The following is a 14,876-nucleotide window of genomic DNA, read 5'->3' as shown; positions in this document are numbered from 1 at the left end:
CTCCCGTCGTGGAGCACAGGCTCCGGATGCGCAGGCTCAGCGGCCATGGCTCACGGGCCCAGCCGCTCCGCGGCATGTGGGATCCTCCCAGACCGGGGCACGAACCCGTGTCCCCTGCATTGGCAGGGAGACTCTCAACCACTGCGCCACCAGGGAAGCCCCAGGTTCACTTTTTAAAATGGTGAATGTTACTATTTATGTACTAATAAGTCTGACTTAAAAAAGAAAAAGATGCAGTTACAACCGAAATGCCCCTAGGACCCCAACAGGCCCATCACATGACACTGCACTTGACACTACCCATCACTGCCACTCTGCACCCAAGGTGAAAATCACTGCCTCGCCACAGGACATTACCAGTGGGCAAAACCCAAGGCTAAAGACCGCAGGTCAGGCCCGTGAGGTCCACCATTGGTCTGGGGATGATGGTTTCCAAATGCAGAAGGTCAGAGTCACATTTCAGTGACTCCCCAGTTGTTAGCAGATTCCCAAGCAAGGTTTTCCAAGCAGCAGCTGCCCAGTCTATGGAACTTCAGGTCTCAGCTGTTTAGGGGTCCATACACAGCTTGACAGTCATGAGCAAGTGAGGTCTACATACACCTGGTCAGAAGCCAGGAGTGGCTGGAGTTCTACCATAAAGATGTCATGAGCTGACTTGACAGAATGGCCCCTCTAGTTGGGCGGGGTGGTCCATTATTAACACCTGCTTAAGATGGAAATTTCTCCTTCTCTTTTAGTCTCTAACACCGGACCTTGCCCCCTGCCCAGCCTGCTCCAGAAACTAAAACTCTGTAACAGACAGAAGTATCTAGGAACTAACTGGTCCAAGGCTTGGGTCTGGCCAGAGAGGGGAGCCAGAGGTGACCCAGGCCCAAGATCTGGACTGTCTCACCAGTTACCCTCCTAGTATAGACCCTGAGTGCAAAACGAAGAAATGGATAGACACACACACCATGGCTGAATCTTTTCAACTTAATCTTTCATCGAACTGCTCATCACATAGTCTGCTAAGCAAGGGTGCAGATTCACAGACACAGACGTTCCTTGGTTTTCACCTCAGGCCTTTGGCTTTGACAATGTGCCTCATGGAAAGTTAACAGGCATCCAGTTCGCCTGCCTCCCTGTCTGCTAAACCTGGCCCTGGCGAGGAGAGCAGGGGACAGAGCAGAGCTCACTTGGGCTCTGCTCAGCTCCAGCTTCTCAAGTGGAAACAGACACAGCTGTTTTCTCAAATCAAAGCTCAAAAGAAACCTGGTACTGTATTCCCCGCACATATTTGTGGACTAGATCTACTACAGCCCTGTCTGCCCTATAATTTAGGGTTCCGGCCTGGAGTCCAACAAGAGAGGAAACTTCTGGTTCTAAACATAGTCTTGAACCCAAGAGGAATTCTAGTTTCTTAAAATCATCTAATTGTTTGGCAATCTTGCCAGTGTTCTTCCAAGCCAGCCCAAGTATGTGTGTGGGGCTTGGTTACCGCTGCTGGATTTTGTCTAGAGTATGAATGTGCAGGGTGCCTCCATGTGTTCCCCACACCAGGCTCCCAAGGAGAGTGAGCCAAGAGGCTCGGGGGGATGGGGCTGGACAGCTTCCTTTGAACTCAATCAGACTCTCCAAGATGACAGATCCCAATTCAGTGTGAGAGCCACCCTGTGACCCCAGGCTCCCACCAACGGGAAGCAGACAGGGTATCCTCTGAACTAAGAACTGTGAAGTGGTCAAAGGATGGGTCTAACCTGGAGGATGAGGGATCCATGTGCCTGACCCAGGCCTCCTCACACAGAACCAGTGCCATCCAGGCACCAAGACCACAGGCAGCTTGGCCCATTTTCTTACCTCACAGTCCTCTCTTGAGAGTCCCTCTGAGGCAGGGGCCACGGCTGCCTCTGTCATCCTGTTACACCTGTGTGGGTCACAGGCCTCCTTGGCATGTGGGAGATGTTAAATGCACAAACCATGGAACCCCCGTCTCCTCACTCAGGCCCAAAGCAAGACCGAGGCTCCCACCCCCAGGGCTATGTCAGCCACTCCTGGGCTCAACCCCAGCCATCTCCTGCTGACTCCCCAGCCGTGCTCTCCAATACTTGGTTTCCAAGTATTTCTCCCCACACAAGAGGGCTGACTTATACAACCAAATGTGTTTCAAAGGCATGAAAGGACAGCCTTGGTAAGAAGCAGGAAACAGGAAGTCATTCCAATGTCCAGATATGCCCCCAGGAGAAAAACGTAGGGCAGGGGAGGACTGTCCTACTGAAATGACACGTGAGGGAAGCTGTGGGGAGAAGCGGGGGAGGACGAAACAGGGAGAGGAAGGCTAAGCAGTTGCAAACTGGTGGCAGCCATAAGAAAGCAAGCAGACCATCATGCAGCAAGAACTTTCCTGTGCCCAGGGGAGGTCCTGGCCCTCCTGGTTCTGAGCGTGGAGGAAAACCAACCCAGGCTTTAGGGGTGGAAGCCCTCCAGGTCATCACGCCTGGTACAGCCAGAAACACGCTGATAGGCAGCAAGGCAGAGCCCAGGGCTCAGGGACACGGATGAAAAGGAACAGGGCAGGGCAGAGTGGTGGGGTCCTCCACACAGCCCAGGGGAGCCTCAGGAGGAGGCGATGCTGCAGAGCATCTGCTGCCAGTCTGCCCAGAGTTCCTGGAGAGGATGCACCTCCGGAGCATTCTGAGAAACGACAACGTCCACAAGCAGACAACACCGCCCTGAGGTCCCCATGTTGGTGACCAATACCTTTGTAAGAACTCTCTTTGAACACGACCTGTTTCCTGTAGGGCCGGCTCTTGCTCGGTTCAGCTCCACACACGTCACTAAGGGCCCACTCCAGGCTGGGTGCTAAGTAGCTCGGGTAGTTACCTCCTACCTTGAGACAGAAACACCTGCCCTCCCCACCACAAACACCTGAACCGAGACACCCTGGGCGGGAGATCAAGGCTTCTGTTAAAGCTTAAGTGTTGACTGTAGTTTTTGTTTTGTTTTTTTAAATTAAACTGCTTTGAACTAATTTTAGACTTAGAGAAAAGTTGAAGAAAATAGTACAGAAAATTTCCATATATCCCTCCCCAAGGCTCCCCCAGTGTTAACATCTTACATAACCATTAGTACAATGGTCACGCCAGGAAATTAACATTGGGACAATTCCATTAACCAAACCAAGGAAGCTTCACCATTTGAGCTTCACCAGTTTACCCATTAATGTCCTTGGATCCTGATGTTCCAGAATCCTATCCAGGATCCCACACTGCATTCAGTTTTCTCTTAGTCTCCTGCGATCTGTCCAGTTCCTCAGTTTTCCCTTGTCTTTCGTGACCTTGACATTTTTGAAGAGCACTGGTCAGTTTTGTTGCCAAATGTCCCTCAGTTTGGATCTGTTTGATGTTTTCTCACAATTGGGGTGAGGTTATGCATTTTTTTGACAAGAGCACCACAAAAGCTATGTGCATGACACCACAGGGCTCACATGGACAGGTCTTATATATCTTATATATCAGTGATGTTGATCTCAATCACTGGTGATGTTGACCTCCCTGCCAGGTTTCTCCAATGCAAAGTTACATCCTTCCCTGTGTAGTCAATCATGGGGCACTGTGGCTTGGCACTGTGGCTCTTTAAAAGGGAACGTGTGGCCGTCATTACAAACTCTGCGTGTCAGCCCGGCTTGCTGATGGCCGCAGCTGCCCCACAGATGAGAGGCATCTAATGAAGATGAGCGGCAGAGCCGATGTCTCTGGAAGCCGCCGAAGCTCTCGGTGACAAAGAGGAACAGTAGCAGTTTATTTATAGATCCACTTGAAGACAGCTCATTGTAACTACTGGAGTTGAATTTTTAAAACCTCGGGAACAAAGGCTGGCTATTTTAAACTCTCCTTGCACTTAGTTCAATGGAGAGTGTTAGAGGCACCAACCATCCCCGGGCACCACTCCCACCACTCGCCAATTCATATTTTGCGCAGCATCTCAGGACACGAGCAGAGCCTGCCAAGACAGATAACCAGGACCGGCTCTGCCTACCCCGCAGAGGCAGCGGGCCTCCGATGAGCCAAAGCCCTCACCCTGGTGCTGCCCAGGGAGGAGCCGAGGGAGGCTGCCTCCCCCCACCCCAACCCCGGTGTCTCACAGCCTCCCTTTCCTGGAAAATGAAGTTGCACACAGCTGTTGTGAATCAAGGTTACATCACCCCTCTCCCTCCCTCCCCCTGCAGGTTGTGTAGAGGGACAGCGCACCCCAGCGGACGCCTGCCCCAGGACAGCTGGCAGTAGCTGGCCCACCTGCGCTGACACATCTCCAGGCTGGGACAAGGGCGTCCTGGAGCTCAGAGTACACAACTCTCCCTTGTGGACAGTGGGAGGGTGGAGCCCCAAGGCTCCGCCTGACCCGGCCCAACTGCAGCTCTAAGCTAAGAGCGCTCAAACTCTCCACGTAGCAGGACCATGGTGAGGAGGGGAGACGTAGGCTTTCAAAGGCTCCCACGTCCCTATTTGAACAAAGAGCACAAAACAATATTCTCGACACAATGCAGAAAAATGTGAACATGGACTAGGCATCTGATATTAAGGAAATATTAATTTTGTTGGATGTGATAAGAGCACTGCAGTTATTTAACCCAGAAAAGTCTTTATTTAGGGTAACATATCTGGATTAAACAAAAATATCCCAACTCTTCTAAAAAAGGGTGGGAGGAGATGAACAAAATAAGATTGGCAAAATGCTAAAGCTAGGTAAAGGATACATGGGGGGGGTGGTTCATTATATTATTCTCTCTACTTTTTGTGCTAGCTTGAAAATTTCCACAATACAAAGGGTATTTTTTGTCGTTGGTAAAAAAAATAAAAAAATAATAGCTCCAGGCTACTTGAATGAGCTGTGGAGCTGAGGCCAGGCAAGCGGGACCCCAGGAGGAAGGTGAGGCACAGGATCACCCCCACTCTGGTGTTCTGGCACTTTCAAGCACAGGAGGCAAATTAGGCTGAATCCACAAACGTTCAGACCAGCCTTTGGCACTGCCGCAGAGAAAGCCCCGATGGCACCAAGAGCATTCAGTGAACCCTGCAGCAATGTCTGGACCTTCAAAGAAACTAATTTTAAGATAATCTCCATGGAAACCATCTATTCTGATTTTTTCCATGGTAACCAATGAGAACATAAACACAAGCATTATCCAACACCCTTACACCACATGGGCAACGCTGCCATCCAATCTGGAAAATACAAGCTGAAAAGGGATTTTTTCCATTGAAAATGAAAAGAAGGACTAAAACTTCTAGCCCAGACATGTAGATTCTCCCACCCTCCACTGCCCATACCACCCCTTGCCACCTGCCCCCAAACAGACAAACCAGGTGAGAAAGTGGTTTCCTTCATTTAGCCTGGGACCATCAAACACGGCAAAAGGAAAGCGCCAGAGCCTGCCTCTAGACTCACACACTCAACCCACGCTGCCCACAGACAGCAGAATGTGTCCACTGAACTCTGATTTCCTGAGCATTCTGCTCAGGTGTCCAGACTCATGTTGGGCACCACATGGAGACCGAGGCCTCAGGCCTCCAGGGCAACAAGTTAGGCCTGTGAAAAACTGACTGTGGCAGAGAGGGGCTGCTCCACCAAGCAGAGTGCTCTGGGTAGGTGGAGCAGGAAGATTTCACAAGCTACGGCCCTTCCTGGGAAGGCTGCATGGAGGAGGTGCCATCTGGAAAGAGACTAAAAGGAGGAGCGCGGCTCTGCTGGGGAACAGGGGGCTGGAGCCAAAGAATCACAGTCAGATTTAAGCAACTGGGTCTATTTCCACCTGTGGCTCATTTCCTCCATTTTCACGTTTCTAGGTTTGAAAGCAGCATGGAAGGGAGGGAGGGAGGGAGGCAGGCTAGCTCTCAGATGCCACCCTCTCTACTTCGCATGCATGGCCTCTGCTGGCTCTCTGTGGAGAGGGGACTTGTCAGCGTGGCCTAACTAGGCTGTGGATGTTTATCATTGCTGTCACCAAAATGGAAGCATCACTGCAGTGGCCCCAGGGCGGAAACAAAGGCACTCTGAGGCATGCGGTGTGCCCTGCCCAGGGCTGTGTGTGCCTTCTAGTAAAGCACCACAATGTCAGGACCCCACTGTCCTGTGATTTGGGCTTGATTCCCCATGTGCAACTGTGGAATCTCCACTGACCTTGAACCCACGCTTTGGCTGCCAGGGGGAAAGGAAACCCAAAACAGCTCTGAGTCCCTTGAAAGAGATGAGAGCTCTCACAGGTGTGTGTGAGCACCCAGGTTCACACACCAGGTGTGTCCCAGTGCATGCAGAGCTGGACACAAGGGCGTCCAGGCTTTGTCTGGATTCCACACTGTGACTATCTTAATACATCTTGCCCTGGATTTGAGACTACATCCCCTGTTGGTTTAAGTCATTAATAGGCCTTCCTTCCTAAGAATTGTGCCATTCTCCTCTGGATAGGGACCTTGTGAAAGCGATGGGAATTTTCCGGTGGCGGGAAACTACCATCAGCCCCTCAAAAGGGCAGCTCAGAGAAGGGAGTTCAGTTACTGCCCCATCCCACAGCCCCATGCTCTTGGTGCCACTGCTGTCATCGCTGTTTCAGGGCTTGTTCCTGCTCTTGCTACCTGGAGGCACTTCCCCAAAAGGCTCTACAAGGAAGACCTCCACCTTGGGGGTTAAAATGTTGGGCCACAAGCACCCAGGCCGTCTCAAGCTCACGTGTCAGAGACTCACCCGCCAGCTTCCCTAAAGGCCCAGCAGACTCTGGAGGATGGGAGGCAACCTAGGCACCCCCATCTGCAGGGTAAGAGGTGGACACAGGACAATGCAGGAGGCAGGTGGCCTGGAGAACATGGATTCAAGCACTGATGACTGAACTGATGCAGCAGCACTAATGGCCAGGACAGGAGCTGAGAGAGGATGACAGGCCTGGCAGAGGCCCATGGAGGGCTGCCCTGGGTCCCATCCTCTAACTGATGTCCTTGGCTGGTAATAAAACCACACATCTGCCTGCCCAGTTGTAAACAGAGCTCAGTGGGTTTAAAGAGTGCCTTTAGGTCTAAAGAGCCTAAAGGGCAGCACTGGGATTTCTTTTAACACCGCACCAAGATCAGAACCAACCACACCGCTTTTCCTCTTCTGGAAAGAGGAAGACTACAATGCTCCAAACTGGGCTGAAGGGACACCAATTCTCCAGGTGCCTCTCCCAAGCTGTAGCCCCCATGAGCCATAGAAACTTCCCAAGATGGACAGAGACTCACTCTCTCTTTCCAGCCACCTCCCTGCCCGCGTTGCCAGCGTGTCAATTGGCTAGACTGCTTTCCAACCAAACAGCAGCATCAGCATCACCTAGAAATTTGTTAGGAATGTAAATTCCTTACTGAATCAGACACTCTGGGGATGGGGCAGGCTGAATTTTAACAAGCCCTTAGGGTGATTCTGATGCACACTAAAGTTTGAGAACCACTGCAAGAGGCTTGCTGCAATAAATGTCAAATGTTAAAAGGCCTGCCTCCTCACTCCACTGTCAGGAAGCCCAGTAACTCTGCCTGATGCGTTTCTGCAAACATTGTTCTCGTGCCTGTCAAAGGCAACTCCCTCCCTTCTTGTAAACACAGTAATTATTTAACATGTGCCTGGTAGCAGCCCTGACCCACCTCCTAGTAAGTCAGCTGTAGCCTCTGGAAGGAAAGGAGAGGGCGTCCCGCCTGCCTCCCAGTACTGGATACAACAGGTCAGCGGGGAGGGCTCAGCCCCTCACTCTGATCCCTGGGCCCAGGAAGCCCCTCTGCTAGGGGCGTCGAACATCTGGTGCTCCTCGACCATGCACAGCCATGTTACCCATCAGCAACTGTCCAAGGGTGCTCTGTTTCAAGCAGGAAACTTTCTTTAAATGTCGCAGTTTGGTGACAAATATTTCTATATTTCTAGTCTCCTCTGTCTTCCCATGGAAACTAAGAAACCTAGAGCACTTTCCACGACTTCCATTCAGGTAAAGGTGGAGAAAATGCAATCTGAGTGTGGAGTGACGCATCTGTCTGAGCACCTCTATCGCCCAGGGTCAGCAAAGGCTGCGGCGGCTGCCCTGCCCTGCCCACACCACTGCAGGATGGTCTTTTGCAGAGTAAGCCGGTAAAATGGAAAATGCCCAGAGAAGTAATGTACTCTGGGGGGAGAAATCAGGATACAGAGAATCCAGATGACCTGTCTGAGGTTACAGGAGAGCTGTGCCACATCCAGCCAGGCCCCAGCCTCGGCTTGGAACAGGATACAGGGGCAATACTGCCAGCCAAGCTCTTAAAGTGGCTCCTAGAGCCAGAAGTTTCCAGCATCATCCACCTCCCTAGTAGGGCTGCCCGAGAATCCTCTCCAGGGCAGCCATCCTTGTAAGATTGCTGTCCTCACCGCAGGAAGCACCTGGCCAGCCAGGTCTCTCATTGTTCCCCTGTACTGTGCCAGCCCCAGGCCATTCCAGGTGATCTGGAGACACCTCACAGAACAGGAACCTCGGGGTCTTAGTGGGGGGAATAACGGGGACCAGCAACGGGGAGTCAAATTTCACCAAGGGTGAGGGGCATGCAGACACCAGAGGCCCCAAGGTGGTGCTGCCAGGACTCAACACAAGCGCACACACACAAAAGTGACGAAGAGCTGTTTCTGAGTCACCAGAGTCTGTCCTGTGCTGGGCCTGCATATCTGTCCCAGGGGCGGAGGAGGCTAGGATGCCCACTGAGAAATGGGGAGAATACCTCTTGATCGTTTCCAGTCTAGGGTCTCTTAGTTTTGCTAACAAAGGGGCTGAGACCCAAGGGCACAGGCTTGATTGGTACCTGGGCCACTCACCAGCAGGTGACCTTTGGGCTCAGGTTTCTCCTCTGTGCAGCACAGCGGGCAGGAATGAATTATCCCAAGGGAGTCATCCACTAAGTCCCAGGAAACATGAAAACAAAGTCCCTACTGTTCCTAAGTCAGCCCCCAAGGCCCAGGCCCTGCCAGGCCCAACAATGGCCAAACCAGGCAAGAAGGTACTGGGAGGGGCCAGGGAGTGTCTGCTCTCCTGTGTTTCTCACCAGGCTCTCGTTCACATGGAGGAAGAAGACTGTGGAAGGCCAGCTATTCAGCCAGAGGGTGCAGCAGAGCAAGAGCCCCCGGCACATTAAGAGGCACATCTCGACCCCCACAGATGCCCCAAGCCCAAGGCAAGGTCAGCCGATGTGTTAGGAGTCTGGGTCCCATGAAACCAACACTTTTCCAAGATGCCTGTGTGCCTGGCATCCTCTGACTGAGGATCTGCTGCCAAGAGCCCCTCGCAACAGCTTGGAGAACTCAGAGCCAGAACTGGCCTCAAGTAGAGAAATGAGAGGCTCCCCTCTAAGACACTTGGGGTTCACAATGCCCCATCTACCAACCCACACTTCTCCTCACTACGAAAAGCAAATGCCAGCCAGAAATGTGTGTTCTCAGTAAAAGACCCAAGTCATCCAAGTTCCCAAGCGAGAAAGCAAATCTATGAGGCAGGTGGAAACGGGTCCCTTCCCCAACCTTGACCCAATGACTCCTCAGTCCAGGTGCCTGCATGAGAACCCAGATCTTGAGCAAACGCCACCTGGGACTCCCAGATCCTCAGCGTGAGGCAAGATCCAGTGCCAAGACTCTCTGGGCCAGGGATCAGGGCCCAAGAATCCCTAAGTCAAGCCCACTCTGTATAGCGCCCCAAAATGGAAATGTGGGAGCTGAAGGGGGGCACAGGGGGTGTCTGGGGCTCCCCCTTCAGAACCAGAGAAACTAGGAAGAAGAAACAGGCCATCCTTAGGGAAGGCTGAGACCTTGGACCAGATATCCTCGGCTAACCTGGCCTCCTCTTCCTGGGGACGGTCCTAGCACTGAGGCTCAGGAGGTCCTGGGCACCATGCCCTGAGGAGTCAGGGGGTGAGGAGGGAAAAGAGGCCTGTTTCCACCCACCTCATGGATTTGCTTTTGTGTCTGCGAGCAGAGAGGACTTGGGCTACTCATCAGGAAGCACAGCTGACGCCCGCAAGAGTCCAGAAGCCACAGTGGACCTCACAGGGACAGTCTGCTAAGCGGAGTCAACCTCAAATGTGACCCGGTCAGAAGGGCCCCCACCCCCGCCTGCTGTCCCTCACCGCAGCAGGTTTGGAGCACATTAAGTCCCCTGCCCGGGCAGGGGACTTGCCTAGCTCTGTTGGACAGAGGAAGGAAAAGTAACATTTTAAAAATAGCTAAAGCTTGGTGAGCACTTGCCACATGCCGGGCACGGTTCCAAGTGCCTGCTTGGCATGTACCACCTCGCGAAATCTCCCGAAGGAGGACCTGGCATCTCCCCATTTGAGGTGAGTGGAGAAAAGCCCTCGGCCCTAGACCTCAAGGTTCTCTGAACTGGAGGGCAGCCAGCCCAGAGAACTCAGGAAGTGGTTTTTTAGTTTTACTGAATTACCTAGAATTCGGCCTTCTTCCACTCCCGCCCCACCCAGCACAACCTTCCTTCTCAATTGCATAACAGGCTCTCAGATGTTTGAAGAGAGGGCAAGAATAAGATTATATCAGAATAGATGCATCTTTGCTATTAAAAATGGTTTTATGATGCTTCTGTGGTTGAGGCAGAAGTCAGCTATAGCGGCTGGGACTTGGGGGGCACATGCCAAATCCAAGGTCAGCCAAGACACAGTGGTCCATAGCCTCAGGGACAGACAAAAAAGCAGAGACAGCAGGAGGGAGTGAGAACAGTGAGGATGAGTGCAGAGAGAGTGAGAGGATGAGGGCTGTAGCAGGAACAGAGCTAAACAGGAGCCCCTTGAAAACGCCAGCACAAGCCCCTGCCACAGACAGCTCGTGGGGCCCCACACAAGCCCCTCTGGGAGGCGGCTCATCTGCTTGAAACCGTGCAACCTTCCTCCAGCCATGCAGCATGTCGTGGGGCAGACCACGGAGTTTCCTGCCCACCCTCAGCCCAGTGCATGGGCTGGAGTCCTTCCTCTGCAGGCTTCCAAGCAGAGAAAGCTCCCCAGTCACAGCCCTGAAATCCCTCCTCATCGCAACTCAGCCAAGAATAGAGGGAAAATGGAACCCATTATTCTCATTCTGAAGGGCTGGGAAATGGCTTTGGCTTTTCAACATGAAATGTGTCTAAAAATAAGCTGTGAATTTCAACCAGAGGTTGAAAATAGCTCCGGCAGTGAACAGAGCTCTGTTCAGAGTGGGCTCAAGGATGGCCTTCATTCCAAGAGCGGGAGTTGAATGCCACAGTCAGGGCAGGGGTCCAGGGCAGGGGCTGTCACAGGGCTGCCTTTGCCATGGTCTGCCCCTCTGGCTTTAGACTGCCAAACTCTAATAGGCATGTGGTCCAGAATTCAAAATCCAGCACCTGGTCCAACGCGCTTCCTAAAATCCCCAAAAGCGCAGAAGTGACTCGTGCGGCATTAGAATCTGAGACCCAGTGTGTAGACAGAGCTGATGGGGGAGGGGCCTTCAGGTTTGAGAGCTCCTTGGGCACGGTGGTGGTGCTCATGGGCTCTCTGAGAAGCCAAGCCACCAAATCACTCACCAGGTACTACCGCAGAGCCTGGGAAGCCCACAGGCAGGAAGGGTAAGAACACACTCCAGGTGTAGTGAAGAAAACCAAGTTGCTCAAGGTCTTCTTTTGTTGTTTACCATCACCCATGGAAGATTCCACAGTTTGATAAGCCAAACGACATTTCTACAAAATGGGCTTGTGTTAGAAAGTCAGGCTGAGAGAGCTGGGCCACAGCTGCTGGTGGGGGAGCCCAGATCTGGCCCATCAAGCAGGAGCACAGGCTCCAGAGTCCTCAATGCCCCCCCTAAGCTCCTCCCACCCTGACAGCCATGCCCGCATTCCCACCCTCCTCCTGCTGCTGCAGCAGCCCCCTTTCTGGGCTCACTCCGAGGCAAGAATTACTGCTGTGATTCTCAACTGGGAGCAGTGCTGCTCCCCAGGAGACATTTGGCAATGTCTGAAGACATCTGTGACTGTCACAACTGGGGGCACGGGATGCTACCGGCAGCTAGTGGGATGCTCCTAAACATCCTACAATGAACAGGATTTCTTTGGGCCAAGATTCATCTGGCCCAAAGAATAGACGTGCCAAGGTGAGAACCCCTGGGTTGCTGGAAGGACGGTTATGTGGACAGAGCTAGATGGGTGGGGGCTCCCTGAGGAGCTGAGACACCCCGGCCAGCCACAGAATCAGTCACCAGTACTATCTCGGCGCCAGGGAAGCCCTGGGGCAGAACGGGTGAGACCATACTCGCCAGCTTGCCTTCCCAACTCAGGGGAAGACCTAGCCACTGAGCCGTGCTATACTGACTAGCTTGCCTCAGTTTGGGAAGACGAAAAAATTCTGTGTACGATGGTGATGATTGTTGCCCAACAGTGTGAATGTACTTAATGCCACTCAACTGTATGCTTAAAAATAGGCAAAATGGTGAATTTTATGTTACGTTTATAAAACAAAACAAAACAAAACAGCCTCCCCAGCTCTCCTCTTGACCTGGGAGTCCTGAGATCAGAGCAGCCCCTGAAAGGGTACACCGGTGGTATGCATGTGTGGACATAGTGCGTCTGGAGGAGGACCTATAGGTCAATTCAGAGTCTCAAAGGGGCCTGAGACAAATGAGGAAAAAGCCCCAAACGAAGAATGATTTTAGGATTAACAAGTCAAGTCACTTCATAGGTTAGCAGAGGTCACCTACATCACACATGGGGTCCTCAGAGCCTGTGAGTGTATTCGGGTCCCATCGTGGAAATGGAGGCTTGCAAAGAGTGGGTGTTTCACCTGGGACCACACAGCCAGAGCCCACACCCCTTCCCCAATTTGAGCCCCACGTGGTGATGCCCACTGGGCAGAGGGCCTGAGGGGAATATGGGAACAAATGGTTTTCCTGAGCCCGGCTGATGGTTCGAGCACCCAGGCCCTACCCTGCCCTGTCCTGCTGGCTTTCCCCACCCCACATCCTTCTTCCTAGATGATCAGGCCCCACAGCTATGGGAAGCAAGGGTGCCCCACACCCCGTCTCTGAGCTAGGGCTGAAGGGACAAGAGGCAGCTTGTCCAAGTTACTTTCTCAATAGCTACAAGAAAAGGAGCATGGGATTCTCCCCTTGCTGGTGATTACTAACCATTCCCAAGAGACAGGTGGCAGGGCCCTCCCCCAGGATGGGAAAGAGCTTCCAGGCAGCCCTCTGCCACCTGCAGTTTCTACCTTACTCAGCCCTGCTCAGAGGGACCAGCATGGTGGGTCCCCAGGTCCAGGCACCAGGGCAGGCAACTAAGCCCCAGGTGTCTCCTCTGTGAACGAGAGCAGTAACTTTACCCACTCATCCTAATGAGGTAAGGAATATACAGGGCAGTACATGTAAAGGCCTCGGCAGGGCCTGGCTCACTGTAAATACCCAAGAGATGGACGGGAAGCTGTCGGGGAGTGGGCGTGGACCCCAGAGGATCCCAACTCCACAGTCTGGAAGATGCCTTTCTAGGTGGAAGACGAAATGGCAGCAAGCACACCACCGGGCAACCCAGCCACCCCCTCCCCGCCCCACAACAAACCCAAAAGCTGAGAACCGGCCACTCCTTAGCAAATGCAGAGGGAGAACAAAACCTCTGGGCCAAGGGCAACCCTTGGAAGAAAAGCTTTTAATCCCAACCTGGCCTGTTCCTAGAGGGAGCCCCAACACACAGGATGGGGCGTGGGTGGGGCAGGACCCTCTGCTGGAGCCAAAGAAAGGCCCGGGATGGACTCAGAGGCTTCCTGGTTCTATTCTGGGCCAACCTTGACTTGCTGGGGACCTTGGGCAAGCCGCTTCCTGTTGTTCAGGCCAGTTTCCGCGTGTGGGAGAGGCCACACTGCCTCTAAGGTCCAGGAGGGAGAGATTTAAGCAGCCTGAGGCCACTGGAGCTTACAACCCTCACAGTTCCACCTCCTTGGCTTCACCGTTTATTTTAGCCAAAGCTGAATGTGACCTTATTCAGTGAGATGGTATCAGTTATCTTTTTTTCCCCAAATATTTGTCAAAAAAATATTAACTATTTTAATTCAGGAACACTGAATGCCCTTTTACCAACAAAGGTACTAAAAATGGTTTGTGGCTGAGGAACTTCCTTTCCATGGTTAAAAAAAAAAAAAAAAGGAATAAAAAAAAAAGCTTTTACCAACAAAGGTACTAAAAATGGTTTGTGGCTGAGGAACTTCCTTTCCATGGTTAAAAAAAAAAAAAAAAGGAAGTAAGAACAACAGGGCTGGGGCCCTTCCCATTTGTCCCAGCTGTGGCTTCAGGCCCCGCACCCTCTAGGAACCCGACATCAAGCCCAAGGCTCAGCAAAGGATGGGTCCTTCCTTTCCTCAGGCCTCAAACAACCAACGGCCTACAGCATGGAAACAGTCCCCCACCAGACGGTACAGGGCCTAGGCACCCAGCAGTGTGTGCTAACAGCCTCTTCATGTCTTATGTGTTCATTCTAGATTTGAAACAAAGCACCACAAGCACTTAAGTTTTTGGTAAATGATGAGATCTTACCAGAGTCTCTTCCCGGTGACCGGCCTAAGCCTGCAGCACCCCTACCATCCCCGAGCCCAGTGCTATTCACCATGACCCAGCCCACCAGTCACAGGGCTCAGGATATGCCTGTCAAGCCACTTACCAGAGTCCTGGAGGAGCTGGCCAGCGTGGCCGGGGGCCTCTGCACTCTTAGGACTTCTCCATAATTGACAACATCAAAGTTACTCTTCCAAACCATTACCTGCCGAGACCAATAAGCACACAGAATCAGGGGGAGAAAAATCCCTTACCAGTCCTTCTCCATGGAGAAAATGGGCCCAGAGACCACCCCCAAAGTTCTGGGCCAGTGGTGGGATTGTGGT

The 14,876-nt window shown here is 52.5% G+C and overlaps 1 protein-coding gene across 1 annotated transcript in view; it reads right to left on the bottom strand.

Annotated features, from left to right (window-relative positions):
- The window catches only part of LOC114484280 (POC1 centriolar protein homolog A-like), a 51,165-nt gene that overhangs the window by 30,413 nt on the left and 5,876 nt on the right, over positions 1 to 14,876 (bottom strand). Inside the window, exon 3 of the mRNA XM_028479489.1 lies at positions 14,657 to 14,755. Within this exon, the coding sequence (XP_028335290.1) occupies positions 14,657 to 14,755 (99 nt within the window). The remainder of the gene's footprint in view (positions 1 to 14,656; positions 14,756 to 14,876) is intronic.

The sequence above is a fragment of the Physeter macrocephalus genome, chromosome 18 (assembly GCF_002837175.3).
Source record: "Physeter macrocephalus isolate SW-GA chromosome 18, ASM283717v5, whole genome shotgun sequence".
Lineage (NCBI taxonomy): Eukaryota > Metazoa > Chordata > Mammalia > Artiodactyla > Physeteridae > Physeter > Physeter macrocephalus.
Note: the sequence above shows the minus strand (reverse complement) of the source record. Positions and strands in the feature narration are given on the sequence as shown.